The sequence below is a fragment of the Enoplosus armatus genome, chromosome 12 (assembly GCF_043641665.1).
Source record: "Enoplosus armatus isolate fEnoArm2 chromosome 12, fEnoArm2.hap1, whole genome shotgun sequence".
Taxonomy (NCBI): domain Eukaryota; kingdom Metazoa; phylum Chordata; class Actinopteri; order Centrarchiformes; family Enoplosidae; genus Enoplosus; species Enoplosus armatus.
In genome coordinates, this window is record NC_092191.1 from 11578169 (window position 1) to 11598066 (window position 19898).

Below are 19898 nucleotides of genomic sequence, written 5' to 3' on the forward strand. Positions count from 1 at the left end.
CTTGGAGAGTTAACCACCATGACTATAGATAGTTTCCAAACATGTGCCCATTTGAATTCAAATGTATGCAAGATATAACAACATTTTGAACAATGTGTTTATAACAAAGTTTATTAAAATATATCATTCTTGACATTCTTGATTTTCTTTGCTACACAAGAAATATAAGCAATACTAAGAGTGCAAAAAATACAAACAGACAGGTCTGTTTATGTGACAGAAGAATGCTGAATATCAGTCTGCTATGGCATCAGCAGGGGAAGTTATTGTGTATTTCTGAGGGACGTAACAGTGAAGAGGACTGTAGATTCTGAAGCAGGAAGGGAGGCAGCTTCTCTGCTATGCCTCTTAGGAGAAAGGTTTCACAATCTTCATTGAGATGTAGTTCTGTAGATATGGAATAGATATCAAAATTCACTCAGATTACAAAATATCGTGAAAAACAATATGTGTGATGGACACAAATAATTTATGATAGTTCCAGAAATCAATAAATTATGAACAAACAAAGTAATCTTACCGGTAGGGAGTAGAACAGGATCCCGAGGAACAAGATAACCAGCAGAAGGATTATCGATACAATGAAAATCCATTTGAATCTGCGCCAAACTATGAACTTCATGGTCTTGCAAGGGTTTGTAAACCAGAAGAATGATGTGTCAGGGCGGCTGTTGAATGGAGAAAGACAGCCACATTCACATAATGTAAATTCACATTAAGCAATTCATAGAACAACATAAATCAAATTTTCAATGCATTTTTAATGTTTTGAGGACTCTGATTTCTTACTTGGGTTGGTCCAGTTTGGGATTCATGTTTGGCTCATCTCTGCCTTTCCCAGCTGGTCTCTCCTCCATCTCCTTCTCCTCCACTATTTCCAGTGTCATCTCTACTTTCCCCTGTGAAGTTTTGAAACACAGTCTTAAACAGTAACCAGGAAACATAAAAATCTTATCTAGGAACTGTGCTGTGGACATAAACATACACCAAGGACATGTTTCCCATCCTGCTCGATCGCGCATGGCCACCAGCCTCGTGCAGACTTCTGGGAGAAGAGTGAGTTGGGCAGTGGTTTTTTGGAGGAAGCTGAGCCCACCATCCCTGGCAACATCTTTAGGCTGCACTTTTCTGGGCTCTTAGCAGGAGGGATCAGATTGAGTAGGTCCAGCTCAACTGAACCTAGAGATATAGATATAAAATAATACTTTGTCTTTTATTATAGTAGTTCTCTTGCTTGGTCACGGCATAAAAATTAGGTTAATAACAATGCTGTTTCACCTAAGTAGTCATCCAGGGAGAATTTGTCATTGTCCCATATCTGGAGGATCAGTTTAGGAGGAATCCTAAATTCAGTTTTGTCCAGATTCCAAAAGTGTTCCTGTAAAAAGGCAGAAACTTTATTTAGATCATTACCTGCCATCATACTGTCACAACAAAACTGATATGAATAACAATCACTTGGTGCTTTGTTCCTGCTCCATGATCTCACTCACTTTCCTCGAGACCACACACAGCTGTTCTGCAGGCAGGTAGTCGAACCCAAAGATGAACCTCCAGTTGAAATTTCCATCACCGTCCAGGGATCTGTAGTGAACATCCGTCTTCTGCTTGTGCTCCTCCATACCTGGCATCCATCTTGGAAACATGGGGATGTTAAATTCAGATTAGCTATTTGTGAATGTGTCCAATGTGTATTTTGGCATATGCAAGTACAAATTAAGGGTTAAGGTAAAAGACAGGACCAGTAACGTACCCTTTAACATAGATGTCACTCATGTTTTCTCCAGTGATGCTTGTTTCGTCCAGAGTGACATCAGTTGTGTTCCAAACGATGGCCCGCAAGAAGTACCTGTTTTAAATATATCATTATATTTCATCCTTAAATGCACTATGATAAAATATTATTTTGTCAAGTGTCTCTTACTTCTTGGCTTTGCGTGGAGTGATATCACATGGAGGCCCTGGCAAACCGAGGCTTTTGGGGAAAATGTCTACCCACATTTGAATTTGTCCCTGCATTTGTGGAAAGGGATGACTCTTTTAAACAACGCTATCATACAACATTAAAACCTTAATTTCACAGAGCATTGTGTTCATGCTTTATCTCTACCACCTGTGACTCTACTAAAAAAATGAATGCAGTGTTATTTCTGTTGTTTTAACCTGAGACAGGTTGGGTTGGTGGGAGCTGCACAGGGTTCTGGTCTCCACATGCTCTGGTACCAAGCCCTGGTTTCTGAGGACATGCAGGGCCAGCCTCTCTCTGGCTGGGCCCATGTGCGAGTGGGTCACAGTGTTGGCCTCTGCAAAGGGCAAGGCAGGTCACAAAAAGTCAAGGATGAAAAAATATTATACTGTAGAAGATGATTATCAAAGATATACAAGAATACAACTGTAGCAAACTAATAAATAATTGTTAAATATTCTACAAAGCAAACATATAAAATCAAGAAATGGTCCTTGCGATAGTAGACATAAGTAATAATAGGGCATTCGAGAATGGCAGTACCAAAATCTTGCAGGTTGTATTGTTTTCCCGAGAAGGACAGTGAGCTGCCATCTCCCTCTATGCGTGGAGGAGGGACGCCTCTCACCCTGGCCACGTTCTGAAGGGTCTGAGAAGGCGTCAGCTGGTCTCTCCACTGATTGATCCCTGAACTGCAAGAAAATTGTAGGTTTGGCTTTGAGAAACTAAAACACATAAAATAAGTCCCTGGCCTGCTTTATAGGATGTATCAGATGTACTGCAGATGTGGTGCTGGTAGTGCACATAAATACACAAAGAATGCATACTTACACACAGTAAGTCTCTGGCAGGCCACAGCAGGGCCTGAAACGAGACAGGAGTCTGTTCTCCAAATCAATGACTGTCTCACCCACTTTTTCATCTCTGCTCAGTAAGTCATAGTCATACACAGCAATCTTCAGGTCCTTATCTTGAGGCATGAAGCAGGACAGCTCAAACATCCTGGACAAAGATGGAGGACATCATATAATGTATTTGTTGTTCCTTTATATCTCTACTCAAACTTAAAACTGAAAAGTTCAATGAGCTGGACACATCGCTGTCTCACCTCCCAAACTCTGGATTAAGGGTGTTTGGTTTGTAGTTATCTCTGTCATCCAGCGTTTTCCTCCCCAGTGCAATCTTAATGTATGGGTCACACTGAAATGAGAATGCAAAACAATGATCTAGGCTTCATTAGCTTCAATCATCCTTTTCACTTATATAATAATAGAAATATAGAGCATGGATGTGACTGCAATCCTCACCACTAAACCAGGGTGGTAGCTTCATGTAAAACTCACCATGCCATTTGTATCCTTAGGCTGCAGGTTAATACAGCGCACCACATAAATCCTGACCAGACACTCCTGAGGTCCGCTCTCAGGAAGCTCTTTGAACTGGCGGGGTGGAGCCGGCACCCCTGGGTCATCAGGCAGTGGATAAATCTTGAACGAGCCCTGAATATCATCAAAGAGTACAGCACCATTAGGCCTATAACATCTCCTCTACAAGCTAATGACACTCAAACAGGAACTTAAGACCATATTCCTAACAAGGTGACAATAGATTGTAGAATCAGAGGTGATACATTAAAAGAGAAAAAAATGTTATTCCACTCATTTCCCATGCCCCCCAACAGTATGTGATTCTAAATACCAATTTACTGATGTTGTGCCTACATTTCCACATTAAAATGCAACTTTATTTAAGTGTCTTTAACTTTCCATGACACAACTCAAAACTCATAAAACATATATTTGTAACTAGTAAAACCTAAAATCAAAATATCACGGTAAAACAATTAATCCATTAACTTTAATTTTAATTTTTAAAAATTCCACCAGAGGGCAGACAAAGATTAGGAAAAGAAGCTATTCAACAGCAAACGCAGTGATTGCTCATGTTACAACAGTTCAGCTGTAATGGGATGCTGAGTGACCGGGATACTTCCTCAAAATTAGGCTTCTTTACCTTGAACTCTCCCACCACAGAGGGATCCTCTTCCTCATCTTCATTCTTTCCTCGCTTAAGTTGGAAAGTGCTGCAGAAATCAGTGAGTCCCTGGAACTGTGCCACCTCTTCTAGTTCACTGTTATATACCTGGAAGCCACATAACACAACCACATCACAGAAGGGTAATCACAATTACAAACTTTCATTAGTTTTGTTATTTGAGTTTTCAACCTAACTATATTTCACACTTTAGTGGCAAGTTTGGCACATTTGTCTTGTTGTTTTTCATTTTAAGAACCAGCCACTGAATCTTCCTGTGTGTTAAGCATCTGAAAATCTTCTTTTTGTTATATATTGCAATATACTACTGCAAACTCTTATCTACAGAAGGGACGAGAACAAGGACTTTCTGGTCACAACCCTGTCTGTCGCAGCTCGCTAGCTGTAGCTAATAAAACCAACACAAACTCAAGCAAAGATTAAATCAATGACTGTGTTTTCACAATGTGTGCTGACATGTTCTCACCTGTAATTTGTCGTATCCCTTTTTCAGGTAAGGCCCACACTTTTCCTGCTCTCCAACAGAGGCATAGAACTTACTCCACCAGTCAACTGCTTCCTCCTCCTGCACAATGGAAAATAATTATGACCTTTGATGAATTTTTAGAGATGCTATCTATCAGTAGACTATCTGTGAAAAGAGAAAATCTCACCTTTTCAGCTTGAAGCTGCAAAGTGGGAAGCAAACAGAGAATACTTCAATCAATAAAAAGAAGTAGGTCAGAAAATCTTCCCATCTTTAGTGAGTGCATTATTTACCTCAGTTTTCATGATGGGTCTGTCCTCAATGTTTATGACAACATCTCCCTGGGCAGCAGCTATCATTGCCACTGCAAAGTCAACGGACACAGGATACGATGAGTCTCTACTGTATGTAGCCAAGTATATCTGCCTGAGTCCATGCATGTGTGTGTATATACCTCTTGCAGACATGCAGACTTCACTGTTAATGCGATACGGATCACAGCGGAACTCTTCCAGGCAATCGATGGTACACTGACCCACTACAGGTTTCCTGCCGAATGGCCGATGGTCGATTACCTTCAGCACGATGGGAGGGGTGTACATCTCCTCTTTGGGGAGAAGCTAGGTGAGAAAACAGAACAGGTCATGTATGAAAAATGGAACATTCTGACATGACTTACAGGTGTCTGATTATTTTCTCTAGAAAGTCTGAGGGTTTGTACCACTTTGAGTAGCAGAATAGATCCAGGGAAGTTGGGGTTCTTTTTGAAGCTCTTGATCACAGCAGTTTGAACAATCTCACCACCACACTCCACTATCAAACTGGGGGAGGAAACTGTGGCCAACTGGTAGGTCTTCATGTTCCTCAAGCCCCAAGTCAAGACCTGGGAAATAAACACATTAACACACTTACAAGAACTAGTATGGGCAGATTAAGGGACTAGCATGGTGGTAGGAGATAAGTGAAAGAAAGGGAGGGAGTTATTGGTGAGAATTACAACCACAACAGAAATCTTAGGGTTGGGCTGGTCTTGTCCGATCATGTAATGTGTGTGAAAGGAGTTCATAGCGGCTGGCAAAGGAGCAGAATGGCTTATGGTGTACCTCAATGGCAGTGAGCTGCACGACAGGCCTGATTCCCTGGGGAACCATGTAGAGTTTCTCCCCTCGTCGAGGAGGCACCAGGGGCAGATCTCCATCATTCGCCTGGAGGGTAAAACACAGCTTCACCTCGTAAGAAGAGTTTCATAAAGGGAAGTTACAGTTTGTTTACTTTCTTTAGTGTCTTCCTTACCTTGTCCTTCAGTAGGAGCTCTGCAGCCAGCAGTACCTCCCCAGCACTGCGGCCTTTTTTGGTAACTGGGAACCACAGCAGCTTAGGGCTGACAGCCACACTGGGGTTCAGTTTCACTACTGGGGGGCATGTACAGCGACCCAGGGGCTCATCTTTACCCTTGTAAATAAAGTACAGTAGCACACAAAGACTTAGCAAAGCCTGATTACATCCACCATGAACCCTAGTTGCATTTCTAGGATAAAATTCTGTATCTGTATGTTTGGCAGATTAGATATACAACATACTACTTGATCACTGTCATACAGCTCCAACACCACATCAGGAGGGTTCCGGGCAATAGTTTGTGGGTCTCCATAGATTTCAATGTCCTCAAAGATGAGAGTCTGATCCCATGTGGGGTTCAGGGTGGTCCTTATGACTTCTGTTGTCTTACTCATATGTAGGAATGACACATGGACGTAGGGATCTGGAAAGGACCAGGGTATTATTTTGATGGAAATGAGAGACAGAACTTGTGAACCTGTGATGTTTAATGTAATTTTTTGTACATGCTGAGTGGATAATTTATGATCAGGCTTGTACTTTGCCTGGTTATTCTGAGCCACATGTTTTCTGCTTCATTTTTACCTGAGAAGCTGTCTTTGTCCATGGCACAGAGATTCCTCGCCTGATACACATACACTCTCAGATGGTAAATGTAGGACCCTGAGGGGGGATAACATTTATCAGCATGTTAAATTGTATCACCTCCAAAAACAATAGAATCTCACAGGACACCTGATGCACAGCTGATTAGGCATGTGCACGTATTTATCCAGATTTTACTAATGACTCAGTGTTATTTTGTATTAGGGCCAGTCAGGAAGTTTGAAGAAACACGAAGCCTTTAATCAGAGTGACCAGGAATTCACTTTATCTGACCCAACTACTTACGGCTGAAGTGGCAGGAAACAGTGGGTGTGTTGGCACCAAATACTTTGCCTGTATCCGTTTTACTGGCCTTCTCGTCAACATCAACCCCCTGTTAACAAAATGCAGGGTGAGGTTCTTAAAAGAAAGACAACAACAAAAAAACACTTCACAGCAAACATTTGAGCAAAACTGAGTATAATTTGAAAAAAAAAAAGCAGAACTAAAATAAACTTCCTGAGTTACAGGCACATGCAGGAGAATAATAAGAGGATATGACTCAGATGGCATAAAGTCACTCTTGTTGCCATGACAACTGCCTCGTTGAGGGAAATTTAAGAATACAACACATATTTAGCAATATTTCTCAGGGGACTCACTAATGCCCCTTCCAGTCTGAAGATGGCGGAGGCCCCGATGCGGTCTGCTGGGACCATCTTTCTTCTCCAGCGGCGGCGGCGGAACGTGTCAGAGGAGCGCTCCTTCCTGTGGAACTTCCAGCCAATGAGGGAAGAGTATTCCCAGCCTTCCCCTGGTTCTTGACTCTGGGGAAGAGACAAGGACAACAGACGAATGAGAAACTGCACTCATAACATCTCTCAAATCGACTCTTTTTGTCATCTACCTCCACCTCTTCCTCACCTCAGTAGCAGCCACTTTATCAGATATCTTCTTCCGTGGTCTGATGAGTCTCTTCCTGCGATGGACATGGTACATTTTCTCAGCTGCAACCCAGGATTTGGGTTTATCATTAGGAGGAATGGTAACTCCGTATTCCCAACCTAGTGCCAAAAGACACACACAGACATACACACAGAACCAGTTACATTGTCAATATTTCAAACATGAAAACGCAGTGAAGAAAAGATGACATATTTCAGTTTTAGTGTTCGTGTTACCTCTCTCATCAACAGCCCTGTTGCTGTCAAAGCTCCAGTCATCCTCCCAGGTCCACCCTGGTGGACAATCAAACTCTCCGGGGCTTTGAGTCTTTTCTCCATTCTACACAACACAGACATTCATTTATGTGATGTGTAGCTATAAGTATTTAGTGGTTCAAAAGTTAAAATCAAAATTTCAATTACAACAAAAGTCATCTCATGACACTACAAATAGAGCAGGTCTAGGTCCTTGTCTCGTACTCTTTATAATATTATTACAGAGACCCAACAGTTCCCCACCATGAGCAAGCACTATGGCGACAGTGGAAAGGAAAAACTTCCTTTAAAGAGGCAGAAACCTCGAGCAGAACCAGACTCTAATGTTCCATGTTAATAAACACAAAATTATTGATTTCTGATTAATTGTTTAATGAATGAATTCTCCACCAGCTCCTGAGGGAAATATCTGGCTCTTTAGCTGCTAAATGCTCCACTATGTTCACCAGCTAGCCACTATTGTTGTCGTTTTGTTTGATGTTTGTTGCTGGGCTGGTAGCGTACAGTGGGTTTGTCAGAGATTTTTATCTGAAGACAGCTGCCTGCTGCGTCTGGAATGAATGTAAATCAAAACAGAACTGCAGAGTCGGGTGATATTTCTCTGACACTGGGTCACATCCATGAAAGGCTGTATGTCTATTTACTTAAATGCAACCACAAAGCAACCCACCCGTCTAAAGTAGATAATAGCACAAGAGAAACTGATAACATTGGAAACTAACATGAATACACAGGCTTTTGTCCTGTTATCTTCAAAGACATTTTTCACATGTCTCAAAAGTCAAAAGTTAAATGTGTCTATGTTTGTGTGTGTGTGTGTGTGTGAGAGCAGTACGTCGTACCACGTCTGTGTAGGGCTCTGCAGCGGGCTTCCACTCCCCACCCGGGAAACGCGTTTCGTTCTGAAAAACTTCATCTGTGAACTCCGTGTGGCCCGCATCAGCTTCTGTCAACAGGCTGTAGAAAACACCGCCACAGCACAAAGGTGGAGGAGAAGCTTTGTGACTCAGACAGAAGCTATGTAGGACCATGATAAACAAAGCAGAACAGCTCAGGAAGACAAGCTTCAGAGAGCTTAAACTATTTACAAGAGCCTCAGTGGGAGAATGTAAGCACTTTAGAAGAAGGAGGCAGTGAGGAAGGGAGGAAGACCTCCTTAAACCAAAACACCGATACTGAAATTCCTTTACTTTTCCTGGGATTGTTTTCATAATATGGCCCTGTGCTGTGGCTGGCACAAGCACTGATTTATGATTACTGTCAATTGGTACAGGACAGAGCTGAAATATGAACAGGATTCTGGAGCGTGTTCAACTGCACAGTGATAACAGGATGTTTGTACTTCAGACTGTACAAGTCATGAATCACGAAGGACTGTGTGTGTGTGTGTCTGCTTGTGTGTGATAAAGTGAGTTTCTTAAACTTACCATCGCTCAGGGTCAACAAACCAGTCTCTGTCCCATTCCCATCCACGTGGTGGCAGGAAGCGCTCTTGTTTGAGTTTCACCTTTCCAGTCACATCTGAGAACTTATGGCGACCAACCAGGCCGGTAGTTCCCCACTTCCCAATCACGTGGGCCTGGTTCTCATACTGCGGAGAGAAAGCAGGTGTGTTTGGGTGCGTTATTTTACACAAAGCATATTAAAGACAGAGATAACACAACTGAAATCAGATAAATGGTGGTGTAGCTACTGTACCAGTTCAGCAAATACACTGAAGTTCCCCTCTGAGAAGCTGTTGAACTTCTTCTCATGGGCAGAGAGCCCGAGCCACATGTTGACCCGCAACTGAACAGGGATCTTCACACCTTTGTTTTTGTCCATGGGGTACTGACAAGCAAAAATTAGAATGAGAACTCTTTAACAATGAAAACATATAATTAAAAGTAAATGAATGTGTTGTTCCATGTTGACTAGTTTTGTACCTGCATGAAGATGGTCTGGGTTCGTCCACAGTATTTGCCACGTGACTCTTCGCTGAAGTTGGAGTACATGATCTGGTTTGCTGGGACTCGGGCAAAAGCCACCCGCTTCTCTCCTCTTAACATCCAGATGATCACATCTGGCATGCTGTTCTGAGGCTGATGGAGACACACACAACCAATATTTCAGTTTGATAATAAAGTTTCACTGACATCTTTTTGAGCTACATAACATTACATTTTTGCAGCCTGGGCCACCTAAGAGCAGAGCTGCATGCAACCATGGAATAGTCTTGTTTCTCCTGACCTCTTCTGCCAGCTGCTTGATTCTGTCCAGCCAGTCTTCAATGTCACCGACAGTAGCTTTGACATCTGTTGCCTCCTCTCTCATGCGACTGGCCATCTGTGTGATACTTTCCACAGCAGCATCACGCAGGTTTTTCATCTGGAGATCCAGTGCAGTCACATTGGGCTGGCCCTCCAGATCTGGAAGCTGGAAACTGTCAAATCTTTGTTAGTGAAAGTAATGTTGGATGGGAACAACCAACAAGTAAAACAATAATAGAAATTCAACCCAAACAACCACCTGTGAACGTATTTAAAACCACACTACAGTTTTCCTAATGATCAGTTACATTACAGCATTACTTCATACAACACACAGGCCCAGTGTAGGATCTGTCTGGTCCTGTCTTACCTGTTAAGGTCCTCAATCATGTGATTGATGAGTTTGAGCCAAATCTCTGCCAGACGTGTCTCAGACACCTTGGCTAAGATGGCTGTTTTTAAAGAGGTGATGTGGGACTCCTAAAATAAATCACAAAGACAGATAAAAGGGCATTACTGAGCAGTACTACCTGTGTAGACATGTACAACATTTGGGAATACATTGTGCCAATGTGCCACTGTGACTTATTCTCACCAGTCTCTCAGCGATGAAGAGGAGGATGTTGACAGAGTCCAGACGGTGGCTGATGTCTTCCCAGTATGAAGTGAGAGTCACTACAGGCTTAGTGTCAGCCCAGGGCAGGTAATAGTAGTGATTACCTGTGGGATACAAGATAAATATACCCAGTCATTTTAAACACAAATTGTGGAGTAGACCGCACACTAACATTAGCTGTCCATGTGGTTCTCACTCTCTTTTACTACAGAGTTACAGCGTAGCAAACGGTTCACTAAAGAACTGTCCATCGTCCACTGTTACAGTTGATATAATTTTCTATAAAAATACATTTAACAGGGTTGAAACACATGTAGCGCATTTGGAACTTCTTCATGCTCCTGAAAATAATGTGCCATTCTTAAATTCACACAATTCACACTTCTGTCATGAAAATGTTAGAACCTAAAAACCAGGAACAAGTTAAAACAGCCTAGACTAAAAAATGGAATAAAGCTTGAGTCATTTTTTGAATTCTTTCATACCATCAAACACAGCGAAGCTGTACTGGGTGGTGGACGACAGGGGCTTGCAAGTGGAGTCCAGCTTGTTACCATAGTTACCAATGCTGACCTCGAACTGGATTGGCTCGCCCGGTTCCTGGAGCATGCACGCACTGTGGAACACAGCGCACAGGCAGTACTTCCTCCTCCGCTGATATTTCTGCACTCAATTAAAAAGGATGTGAGGTTAATGCATATCCTGACTCTGTTCTAGACCAGAAACCTCTTTTGTTAGACACTGAGCGACTGATGTTTGTGGTAGGGAAACTTTTAAGATCCACATTGCAATAACATTGTCAAGGGAAAAAGTAGTTTAGCACAACTTACAGATTCAAAACCCCAGGACCTGTATCTTAAGGGCTATAATATAAATAAAATAAATAAGCAGGCAGCAGTAATTACAGTATGACAGGGTTACGGTATAGAGTGTATACCTGTGCCACCAGGATGTCATCACTGCAGATGTCCTCCACATTCTTATCAACCTTTCCATCCAGCTGAGTGGATAGCTCAACAAGGACCCTCCCCCTGTAGGCCACCCCTTCACCCTGCAACGGATCAAAATGCAAAAACCTCATGTACACATTCTCATGTAAGTGAAATGTCACATGTGTCTGTACCTACTGAACCCTCTTTACTGAGCTGATTGGTAGTCTTACATTTCCAAAGTTGAGCTCCTCGTATGGGTCAGGCAGGCCAGTAAATTCTCTTGGGCTACCATACAGGTTGACGTAGCAAGGCCCAAAAGCTGGGAGGAAACCAACCTCTGATGCTGCGGTGCTCACTGTAACGAACACACACACACACACACACACACACACACAAGGCTTATAAATCAATGAGGTCTATGATAATAGATACACAAACAGAAGCAGCCGATTATACACTCATTATTAACACAGTAATGGTAAAATAAATCCAAATATTTACTATGTAGCTTGTCATGAGGTACCACAGTGTGTCATTTTATGAATATTATAGTCCAATCTGCCACGAGACTGCTAAATGGTTAAAACCAGAAAAGTTACAAAACAACAGTGATCTTTTTTAAAGGTAAAACATGATAGAAACATGCAGATGACCGTTTCTTACATACATTCAGACACTGTGTTGCCATTTTCAGCCCGTGTGTCTGTTTCAAGTGAAAAAAAAACATGCATATATATCAAATGTCATATTGCAATATCAAAATTTGAGTGATAACAATCATTTCAAAAATACAAATGACATGATCACCTTCAATCTCTCCACCAGAGGAAGACATTGTGCTCAGATTTAAAAACGTTGTTCCTATGGCATCATCCTTGGTTAGACGATCCCTGCCAAGAGCAAACTGGCACTTCAATATTGCTTGTGATATTATTGTCACTTGTGCAGCCGTGTATGAATGAATTTGGGCTCTTACCAGTCAAACATAGTCAACTTGATACGTTCACACATGGACGGGAACTACAGAGGCAGACAGAGGCATGTGTTCATTTGTGCTGAGGCGTTTGAATCAAGCCCATAAGATATGTCTTACTGTAATATGCATCTTTCATACCTTGACTTGGAGATTGATGAGTTGATTCCACTCTGGATTAGCATTTTTCTCAATGATTTTGGTGCACAGCTAAAACAAAGAAAATGCATATAAATAATATTCACACAGTGAGAACATTAAAAAAAGACATTATTTTTACTTGAAGCAATGAAATACCTTCTTGCCAGCAAAGCTGACTTCCAAATATGGATCCACCAAGTTTTTCCTGTCTCCATTGCCTCCAAAGACCTGTTTTACCGTCTGAACAAAGGCGTCATCCACTGCAATGTAAAGTAGGTTCTAAATAGAGGTTTTTCCAAGAGGATCTGACTGCATCCAACAACAATGGCTACAGGAATGTATGGGTAACTTACTCTGTGGCATATCCTCGGCACGGTAGACTTTGAGGTTGAGTGTTGCCCATCGCATTGTGACACCGGCTGGCACCAAAAGATTGCTTTCTATGTCATCCTGCTCCTTACTTGTCTCTCTCCTCTCAGTCTGGAGAGAGGAGAGGAGAGTATGTCATGGTCTTTTTCAATACTGATCTGTACTCTGTGTCTAGTAGAGAGAAATTTGATAGTAAGTAAGAAAGTATATGCACCGGTGGCTCATCTCCAGTGCCCATAATAAATATGCTGACTTTCAGGTAACCTCTGGCCCCTGAGCTGGAGTCATCAGGATCACTCAGGAGGAGCCATTTCCTGATTATGGCATGACCTGGACATGGGATGATACTCGACACGTTCAAATACATACATATAATAAAATCATTTTTCACAGAGTATGCACTTTACATGGAAACACTGACCTGGTTCATCATAGATGTAGCCAACATCCAGCTGGGTAAGCAAGAAAACATTTTAATTATTGGACATTTTGCATTTTGTTAAAATTCTATTAGATAAGGATTTAAAAGCATTTGAATCTGCATACCTTGAACTCTCCCATCAGACTGTCAGATCTGAGGGAGAAGGAGTCATAAACCTGTCAAGAAAAACAACATTACAGCTTCTACAGATGTAGAAATTCACAGATTTTAAAAGCACATAATGAACTGGCTCTTACTTTTGTAAAAAAGAAAAGTGCATTAAAAGGAGTTATCTACGCACCCGAAGACTGATGTTCTCGTCAAACAGTTCTGAGGGGAGCATGTTAACGTTGTAGAAAAACATCTGAGGGGCAGAAAGTAGTCATCAGTGAATGAGCATTTCTCTTGTCACTATATCCACAATATATTTTGATGTCAGATACACATTGTTATCACTTACAATGTATTAAGTTGAGATGCTTATGCTTTGGCAAAAATGGAGACAAGGGAAAATGCATATGAGAGAAATAAGAAAGCTGAGTAGACTGCTATCAAGCTGTTGCCATCACTGTCTTATCACCGCTGCAGACGAAGAGAGAAATACCCCAGAAGGTTATTAAAGCTGGTGGGGATTAAGTGGCAAAGAGAGAAGACAAGAGGATGTTAAAAATAGACAAGCAAGATAAAAGGCAAAAGTGAGCGATCACTAATGTTGTTTTTGTGGTGATGGACTCATTACCTCGTCAAAGAACGGGTTATTTCCTCTTCTGATTCTGGTCCTGTGGGTCTGTTCACACACATTCACCTTAACCACAGGCTTGATGTTGTTGCCAGGCAGCTGGCGGCCCTCGATAACCCGAACACGAATCTGAACATTGCAGGCAACAGGGAACAAACAGAGAGACAATTCAACTGGATCCTTTTTTTTTTGAAAAGGTAGCATTGATTCATTTGGGTTTACAAATACCAACTTATTCAGTACAAACACAAGCTCGCTCAAATACATTTCTGGATCTTTTACAGGAACAAAAATGTATTCCCAAAGAAAATCATATGGTAAGACCAAAAGGATATTTACATGTTTGCAACATTTCTAACATGAGGGATAGATGTTATAATTCACAATCTATTGGCTGGCCCAGCCTCCAATGTTTTTCATGTGATTAACAATAAGAATTTCCTCCTAAACTGGCATTTGTGATTATCCAGGAACAGAGTAATGAAAGCTCAGACAATACCTGGAAGTCCTGAGGCTTATGGGCCAGGGCTCTATGCCTCTTACGGCTGAGACGGATTGGTCCGTGGCTGGGTTTCCCAGGCTGGTTTGGTGAAGTGGGAGCTCCTGGACCTCCGCCCTCCACATCCGCCTCTCCCTCGTCACCATCATCACTGCCTCCTGTGGTGCAAAACCACAATAATCGCAACAGTCTTTGAATCAATATTCTTTTTCTCAGCTTGATTTGTATCTATCAAGAACAGACAGCCCTGTCACTGGAGACAAATTATTAACTATTAGGGCATACCTCAAAACCTAAAAGCCTTACCAGTAATAAGAACAGTTCTATGAATAGCGATAACGGCAGCCAATAAGTGCGGAGACAGCAATCCTTCTGATGAACTGTTATCCAAAGTTATGTATAACTAGTTATAAGTAACTCCCCCCTCCCTTGTTAGATTTCATGAAAAAACATAATCCAGTTGCTGAGAGGGTGTGTTGGTGTTAAAACTACTATTTGTGTTTTGACTTTTTATTTGTTTATTTTATTTTTTGTGTGTATTTATTGATATCATCTTTGTGTTTTTGTTTTCTTGTTATGACCTATTATAAATTATTAATATGAGTTATTGTAAAGAGGAATGATGTTTTGTTTGAAATTGCCATCTCTTTTCATTTCTCAGGTTAACTGTCTACTTACCAGCATCCACATGAGACATATCTCCATCCGGTTGGTCATTTAGGTTTGGAGTAGTGCTGGCAGGTGGCTCATACCCAATGAGCAAATTAATGGTTGCCTAAAAAAAGTAAATATTTTCTCAATTAGCATTATCAGCTCTACTGTATATGTCGAACACCAAATGATATGTCATAGGATTCAGCAAATTCAACCACTTCCTGCGGACCTATTGAGATACCAGACATCATCCACTGCCAGAGCAGAAGCTGCCGTGTCATAAAATAGCAAAAGTGTCATACATAAGTGCATGAATTAACTAAATATATTCACCCCAACAGGCTGTTGTTTCTCATTGACCAAGGGCACATTCTTGGACTGTAGGGACTTCACTTGACCACTGGCCAAGTCTCTCAGAGAGATTTTTGCCGAGCCAATGAACCTGAAAAGTGATCACAAAAATGTTCCTTTGGTGAGACAATCATTCATACAGCAGATGAATCACTGCAGCTGGAGAGATACAATTGTTTGTTTGAAAAGACAACAACGATGAATAGCTAAAAGAGACAATAGGGAGGATGCTTCGGTTCCACAATCTGTGACGATTGTGACTGCTAAATGCTCGTTGCTCTGGATAGTTGGCAGTTTCAACTTCCCAATTTCACTTCTTCACATATGACAAACCGAGCAACGACACCTACATTGTTACTTTTTCCACCAAACAGAAGTCATACAGCAACAGTGATTAATAACCACAATGGATTGCAACATTTTAAAATCATCCCAAAACAAAAGATGTTTTCCTAGTAACAAACATCCGCTTTGCCCGGCTAATTTTGGCTAAAAGAGCCATTTGGTAACAGCAGTATCATCTTTCAAGACAACAAATGAGGTACTTTGCTGTGTGACAAGGACCAGCTGGTTACACGGGCCAGCCCCTAAGATGATGAAAAAAGTGCACAAGAAAAAGGAGAACTGGAAACAATTAACATCTACCACAGGCATGTGCTGGGTGCTCTGTGCCCAGGGTGGACAAACATCGAGCCAAGGAGGCGGGTGAAAAGGTCTTAAATAAGCAACATGAGAACAGGCTAAATCATATTCATGAATATGCTCAGGCTCTGTTTTTCTTCTCCCTTCTTCAGTTGTACAGGAGAGGAAATCTGGCATGGCAATTTACTGTTTCTCCCGCTGCAGAGGCCACATGCAAGGACTGGTTTGTACAGAGTAAAGTTTGTACACATGACTCTCCTACAAAACTAGAAAAACTTTAAAGTCGAGTCTCAAGTATTTGGAACTGCTCCATTGAAATAAAAGAAACCACAGTGAGCCAGATGAGGGTTTCCCTGGCATACTGATATATTTTCCACTACTTACATATCACTTTTAAACAAAGCTAATTTAGGAGGAAAAACAAACCGGCAGGAGATGGCTATTACAGATTAGATGGCTGAGTCACATTCCTTTTCTAGATTTTGCTAGATTGTAGACGTGGGTAAGAGTTGTGCCGCCTGCATGTTCAATCCAACATATTTTTCTCCAGAATCCACTGTCTAATGTTCATTGGCAAAGCATTACAAGCTGAGCTACTACTAGTCATCACAGATGTGCCAGTGACAAGCCAGCGCAAGCTCTGTTATTCACCCTCCTCATGAGTTGCAGGCAGTGATCGTGGAAAAATAAACAAAAAAGTGCAATCGTGGCTGAGGCAGACACCCTTCCACCCTCACCCCACCCCTTGTGACTGCCTCAGAATAATTTATATTGTACACGATCGGTCACTAGAGTGACTCAGTGGAAATTATGTTATTTGGTCTACCTTCTTGCCTACACTACAGAAAGACAAAAAGAGGCAGACTCACAGTGTTACAAAAAAGACTGATAAACAATAGAAAATGAAGCATAAATAACATGTACGGCAGTTTGAGTCTACGGTAGGGAAGGTTATAAAGAAGTGAAGAATACGTTTTTTCCCTTTTAAGGAAACATTCCTCGTAAGAGCTGGAGTGCTGGAGTGGGAGACAAAGCACCTTCTTTACTGGCACTGCAAGTCTTAACAAGGTCGCAGTGAGTGCTGTGCTTAAACAGCTCAGTGAAGTTAAAACATGCTATTCTGCTCCTCGGAAAAAGATCATAATAACTATTTTCAACCACACAGTTAGAGTAAATAGTGTAGTTGTAGTACAACTGCTAAGAAACAAACACTTCAACAGATTGCAATCACACAGCTACCTTCTCAAAAGGTAAACCTTAGAGGTGCACTGAGGTTTTCCCTTTCAGTCATGCATTACCTAGTGTAATAAGGGTGTTTTGGGGCGGGAGGTTTCTGTAATGACTGCCTACGTGGGGAAGTGGTTTTCACTCAGAGACCCTCCGCCATAAAGGCACTGGTGTGTTGATAGAAATCTGTCATGCTGGGTGGGAGGCTGAGGGTTACGTGTGGCATGTGCAAATGTCACAATTTCTCTGTCTGGTGCTTTCCAAACACATACTTGTCTTTGCCGATTGTTTCATAGTCTTTTACAACCACGTTGATGAATGACGATGCATCCAAGGAAGAGCCTTTCAGATCGAATTCAAGCACCTGGAAGGAAGAGACAGTTACAATCAATCATGAATGTACTGTAGTTTTAACTGATGTAATAATAATAAACTCTATTTAAACAGCTCTTTTTAAAAAAGTTACAAAGTGCTTCACATGGTTGAACCAGGATTGAAACATTTGAGGACAGCAGCTCTCTGGTGAGTAATCACTTCCCAATAAACAAATCCACATGCTGTAACTCTCACACTTTACAGCCAACTTTAATTCTCCACTTACTTCATTCCAAACAGGATTTAATTCATTGTCGACTGCTTTGGTTTTCTTCTTTTCACCTGTAAACACAATAAACAGTAGCGTACGCTGTATATGTGCAAAAACTAATACTAATCTGGTGTTACAATATTATGTCCTAGGGAAAACTGTGCACACAAACGCTTCTTCCAACCAATAAATGACTGAATCAACATTTTACCATCTGCTGGAAACAGATGAGCACTGTTTCCACACCAAGGCATATCATTTGTAAAAATAATAATAATAATAATAATAAAGAACAAGCCTTGTGGCCATAAATGTTCTTTAGGGGCAGAGTTATTCTGACCTTATAAGGATATACTCTTCGTTTTGTTTATGAATCACTGCCAAAATATTCACATGAAGCTCTAGGAATAGATGCATACTGTAAACTGCCACATTTAACTGCAAAAAAAGCCTTAAGGATAACAGGAAAGATGATACTATGACGGAAAATGAAATATGTGTGCATGATCAATCAAGAAAAAAGTTTACGTAGTATACAGCAGTATCCCTAGAAAAAGAAAACCAAATAGTCAATGCTATCTCTCACCTCTAAAGACAACCCCAGCTATTGGATCTGGGTTTCCAAGTTTCTTTTTAGGGATCCCACTTGCGGACTCAACAATGACCCGCAGCATTTTGAAAAAGTCCAAATCTATTCAGAGAAACGAATCATATTCCGCCGAGAGAGACGGAGTCCTCACAAAGGGAACTGAAACGCACAGATGTGTGAGAGGACAGAGGAGTGAACCGGAGGACAGCCTCACTCATGAGTCAGAGGCATGACACACACCAGCCTGGGTGAGGTGGGTTAACAGGAGAGAGACACACAAAAGTGGCATCCATAGTTTATTCGTTGCCTTTTCAAAATGCTTAATTCTTATAACTCAATTTTGCTTGACATCATTGTGAAGAACCGTGAGTTGATTCATCCACCATCCAGGCAAACCAGCAGTCAGTCCACTCTTCTTCTCCAGTACAGCAGCGCCCTCCAGTGGTGATATCGCGTTAAATCATGCTTCCTTTAAATGCTGTCGGAAATTACGTATTAAGCTAACCGACGTTAGCCTTACCGCAAAACATGTTAGTTTAGAGTATTGTTTCCCATTAGGTTAGCTACATAGTTTGATAAGATATAAACACAGTTTAAACACACATATCATTAACTCACAAAAATGCTCTTCCAGGATCAATATTATTGTTATTTACACATTTTCTCGTGAAACTGCTCTGTTGCAGATATGTTTTAAGCTAATGTTATGTTAGACAAGGGAGTTTAGGCGGGGTATTGAAGGCAGCACAATAACGCTACTTCTTTCCAATGCAAGTTTAGCTAGCTGTCTTCCCTTCCCTCCCTCTTAAGGTAATGCTAACTAAATATTACTTAAAGTTACTACAGTGGACTTGTTGAAAAGATAAAAAGATATGGGTTCATTTTAACGTTGATTCTGACATGAAAGTCATATGTCACTACAGCAACATTAGCAACTTAGCTTGGTAATTTATCAGCACTTTATGCTAGCTAGCTAACACTACAATTTTTTGCTAGCTTTGTATTCCAGTTAACATAGGGTAAGCTAATTAGTTCCCTAATTTAGCTAAATTGACTGTAGCTACTCATTAGCTTTGTAAGTCCAGCATCCAATATCCAGTTCAAACTCTAGTCCTATCCTCATTGAGCGAGTGAGTGTGGATCTACTATTAGATAATGTTAAGTTAGCCGATAGACAGAAAAAGTATTAAATTAAGTAGTTTAAAAGGCAAAAAATATCATTTGCTGTTGCCATTTCTAGATCCATTTAGTGGCTGTTCTGGAGCTTTCAATCACATCAC

The 19898-nt window shown here is 41.2% G+C and overlaps 1 protein-coding gene across 2 annotated transcripts; it reads right to left on the reverse strand.

Annotated features, from left to right (window-relative positions):
- Positions 1 to 93: 93 nt before the first annotated feature.
- On the reverse strand, positions 94 to 18738 carry myofl (myoferlin like). 2 transcript variants are annotated; one of them, XM_070915889.1, is made up of 54 exons: positions 18616 to 18738; positions 18045 to 18100; positions 17716 to 17807; positions 15557 to 15665; positions 15248 to 15344; positions 14570 to 14727; positions 14071 to 14199; positions 13633 to 13695; positions 13457 to 13507; positions 13332 to 13362; positions 13125 to 13240; positions 12895 to 13021; positions 12698 to 12801; positions 12542 to 12610; positions 12404 to 12447; positions 12235 to 12317; positions 12095 to 12130; positions 11658 to 11782; positions 11433 to 11546; positions 10981 to 11158; positions 10475 to 10599; positions 10250 to 10359; positions 9860 to 10052; positions 9556 to 9711; positions 9329 to 9460; positions 9058 to 9221; positions 8473 to 8587; positions 7592 to 7694; positions 7335 to 7474; positions 7073 to 7237; positions 6717 to 6804; positions 6411 to 6488; positions 6068 to 6249; positions 5781 to 5939; positions 5591 to 5692; positions 5209 to 5370; positions 4942 to 5107; positions 4781 to 4851; positions 4675 to 4689; positions 4488 to 4586; positions 3980 to 4108; positions 3310 to 3465; positions 3075 to 3166; positions 2798 to 2968; positions 2510 to 2658; positions 2164 to 2303; positions 1925 to 2013; positions 1754 to 1849; positions 1494 to 1635; positions 1279 to 1378; positions 986 to 1179; positions 790 to 899; positions 521 to 668; positions 94 to 387 (listed from the first exon to the last, which is right to left on the reverse strand). In XM_070915889.1, exons 1-54 carry the CDS (start codon positions 18701 to 18703, stop codon positions 349 to 351), a joined length of 6150 nt encoding a protein of 2049 aa, XP_070771990.1. In that variant the 5' UTR covers positions 18704 to 18738; the 3' UTR covers positions 94 to 348. The 2 variants fall into 2 exon arrangements, with proteins under 2 accessions (XP_070771990.1, XP_070771991.1); XM_070915890.1 differs by lacking the exon at positions 12095 to 12130 and having other exon boundaries at positions 7073 to 7235; positions 7324 to 7474; positions 12220 to 12317; positions 14570 to 14720; positions 15265 to 15344.
- Positions 18739 to 19898: the final 1160 nt, after the last annotated feature.

What these genes read in the sequence shown, in the direction of transcription:
- myofl (XM_070915889.1), bottom strand. Translation starts at nt 18,703, where the DNA reads ATGCTGCGGGTCATTGTTGAGTCCGCAAGTGGGATCCCTAAAAAGAAA. An exon ending in AGAAACAACAGCCTGTTGGG is followed by an intron (nt 15,345 to 15,556) that starts GTGAATATATTT and finishes TACTTTTTTTAG; the next exon opens with GCAACCATTAATTTGCTCAT. An exon ending in TTTGTTGACCCTGAGCGATG is followed by an intron (nt 8,588 to 9,057) that starts GTAAGTTTAAGA and finishes TGTTTTCTACAG; the next exon opens with CCTGTTGACAGAAGCTGATG.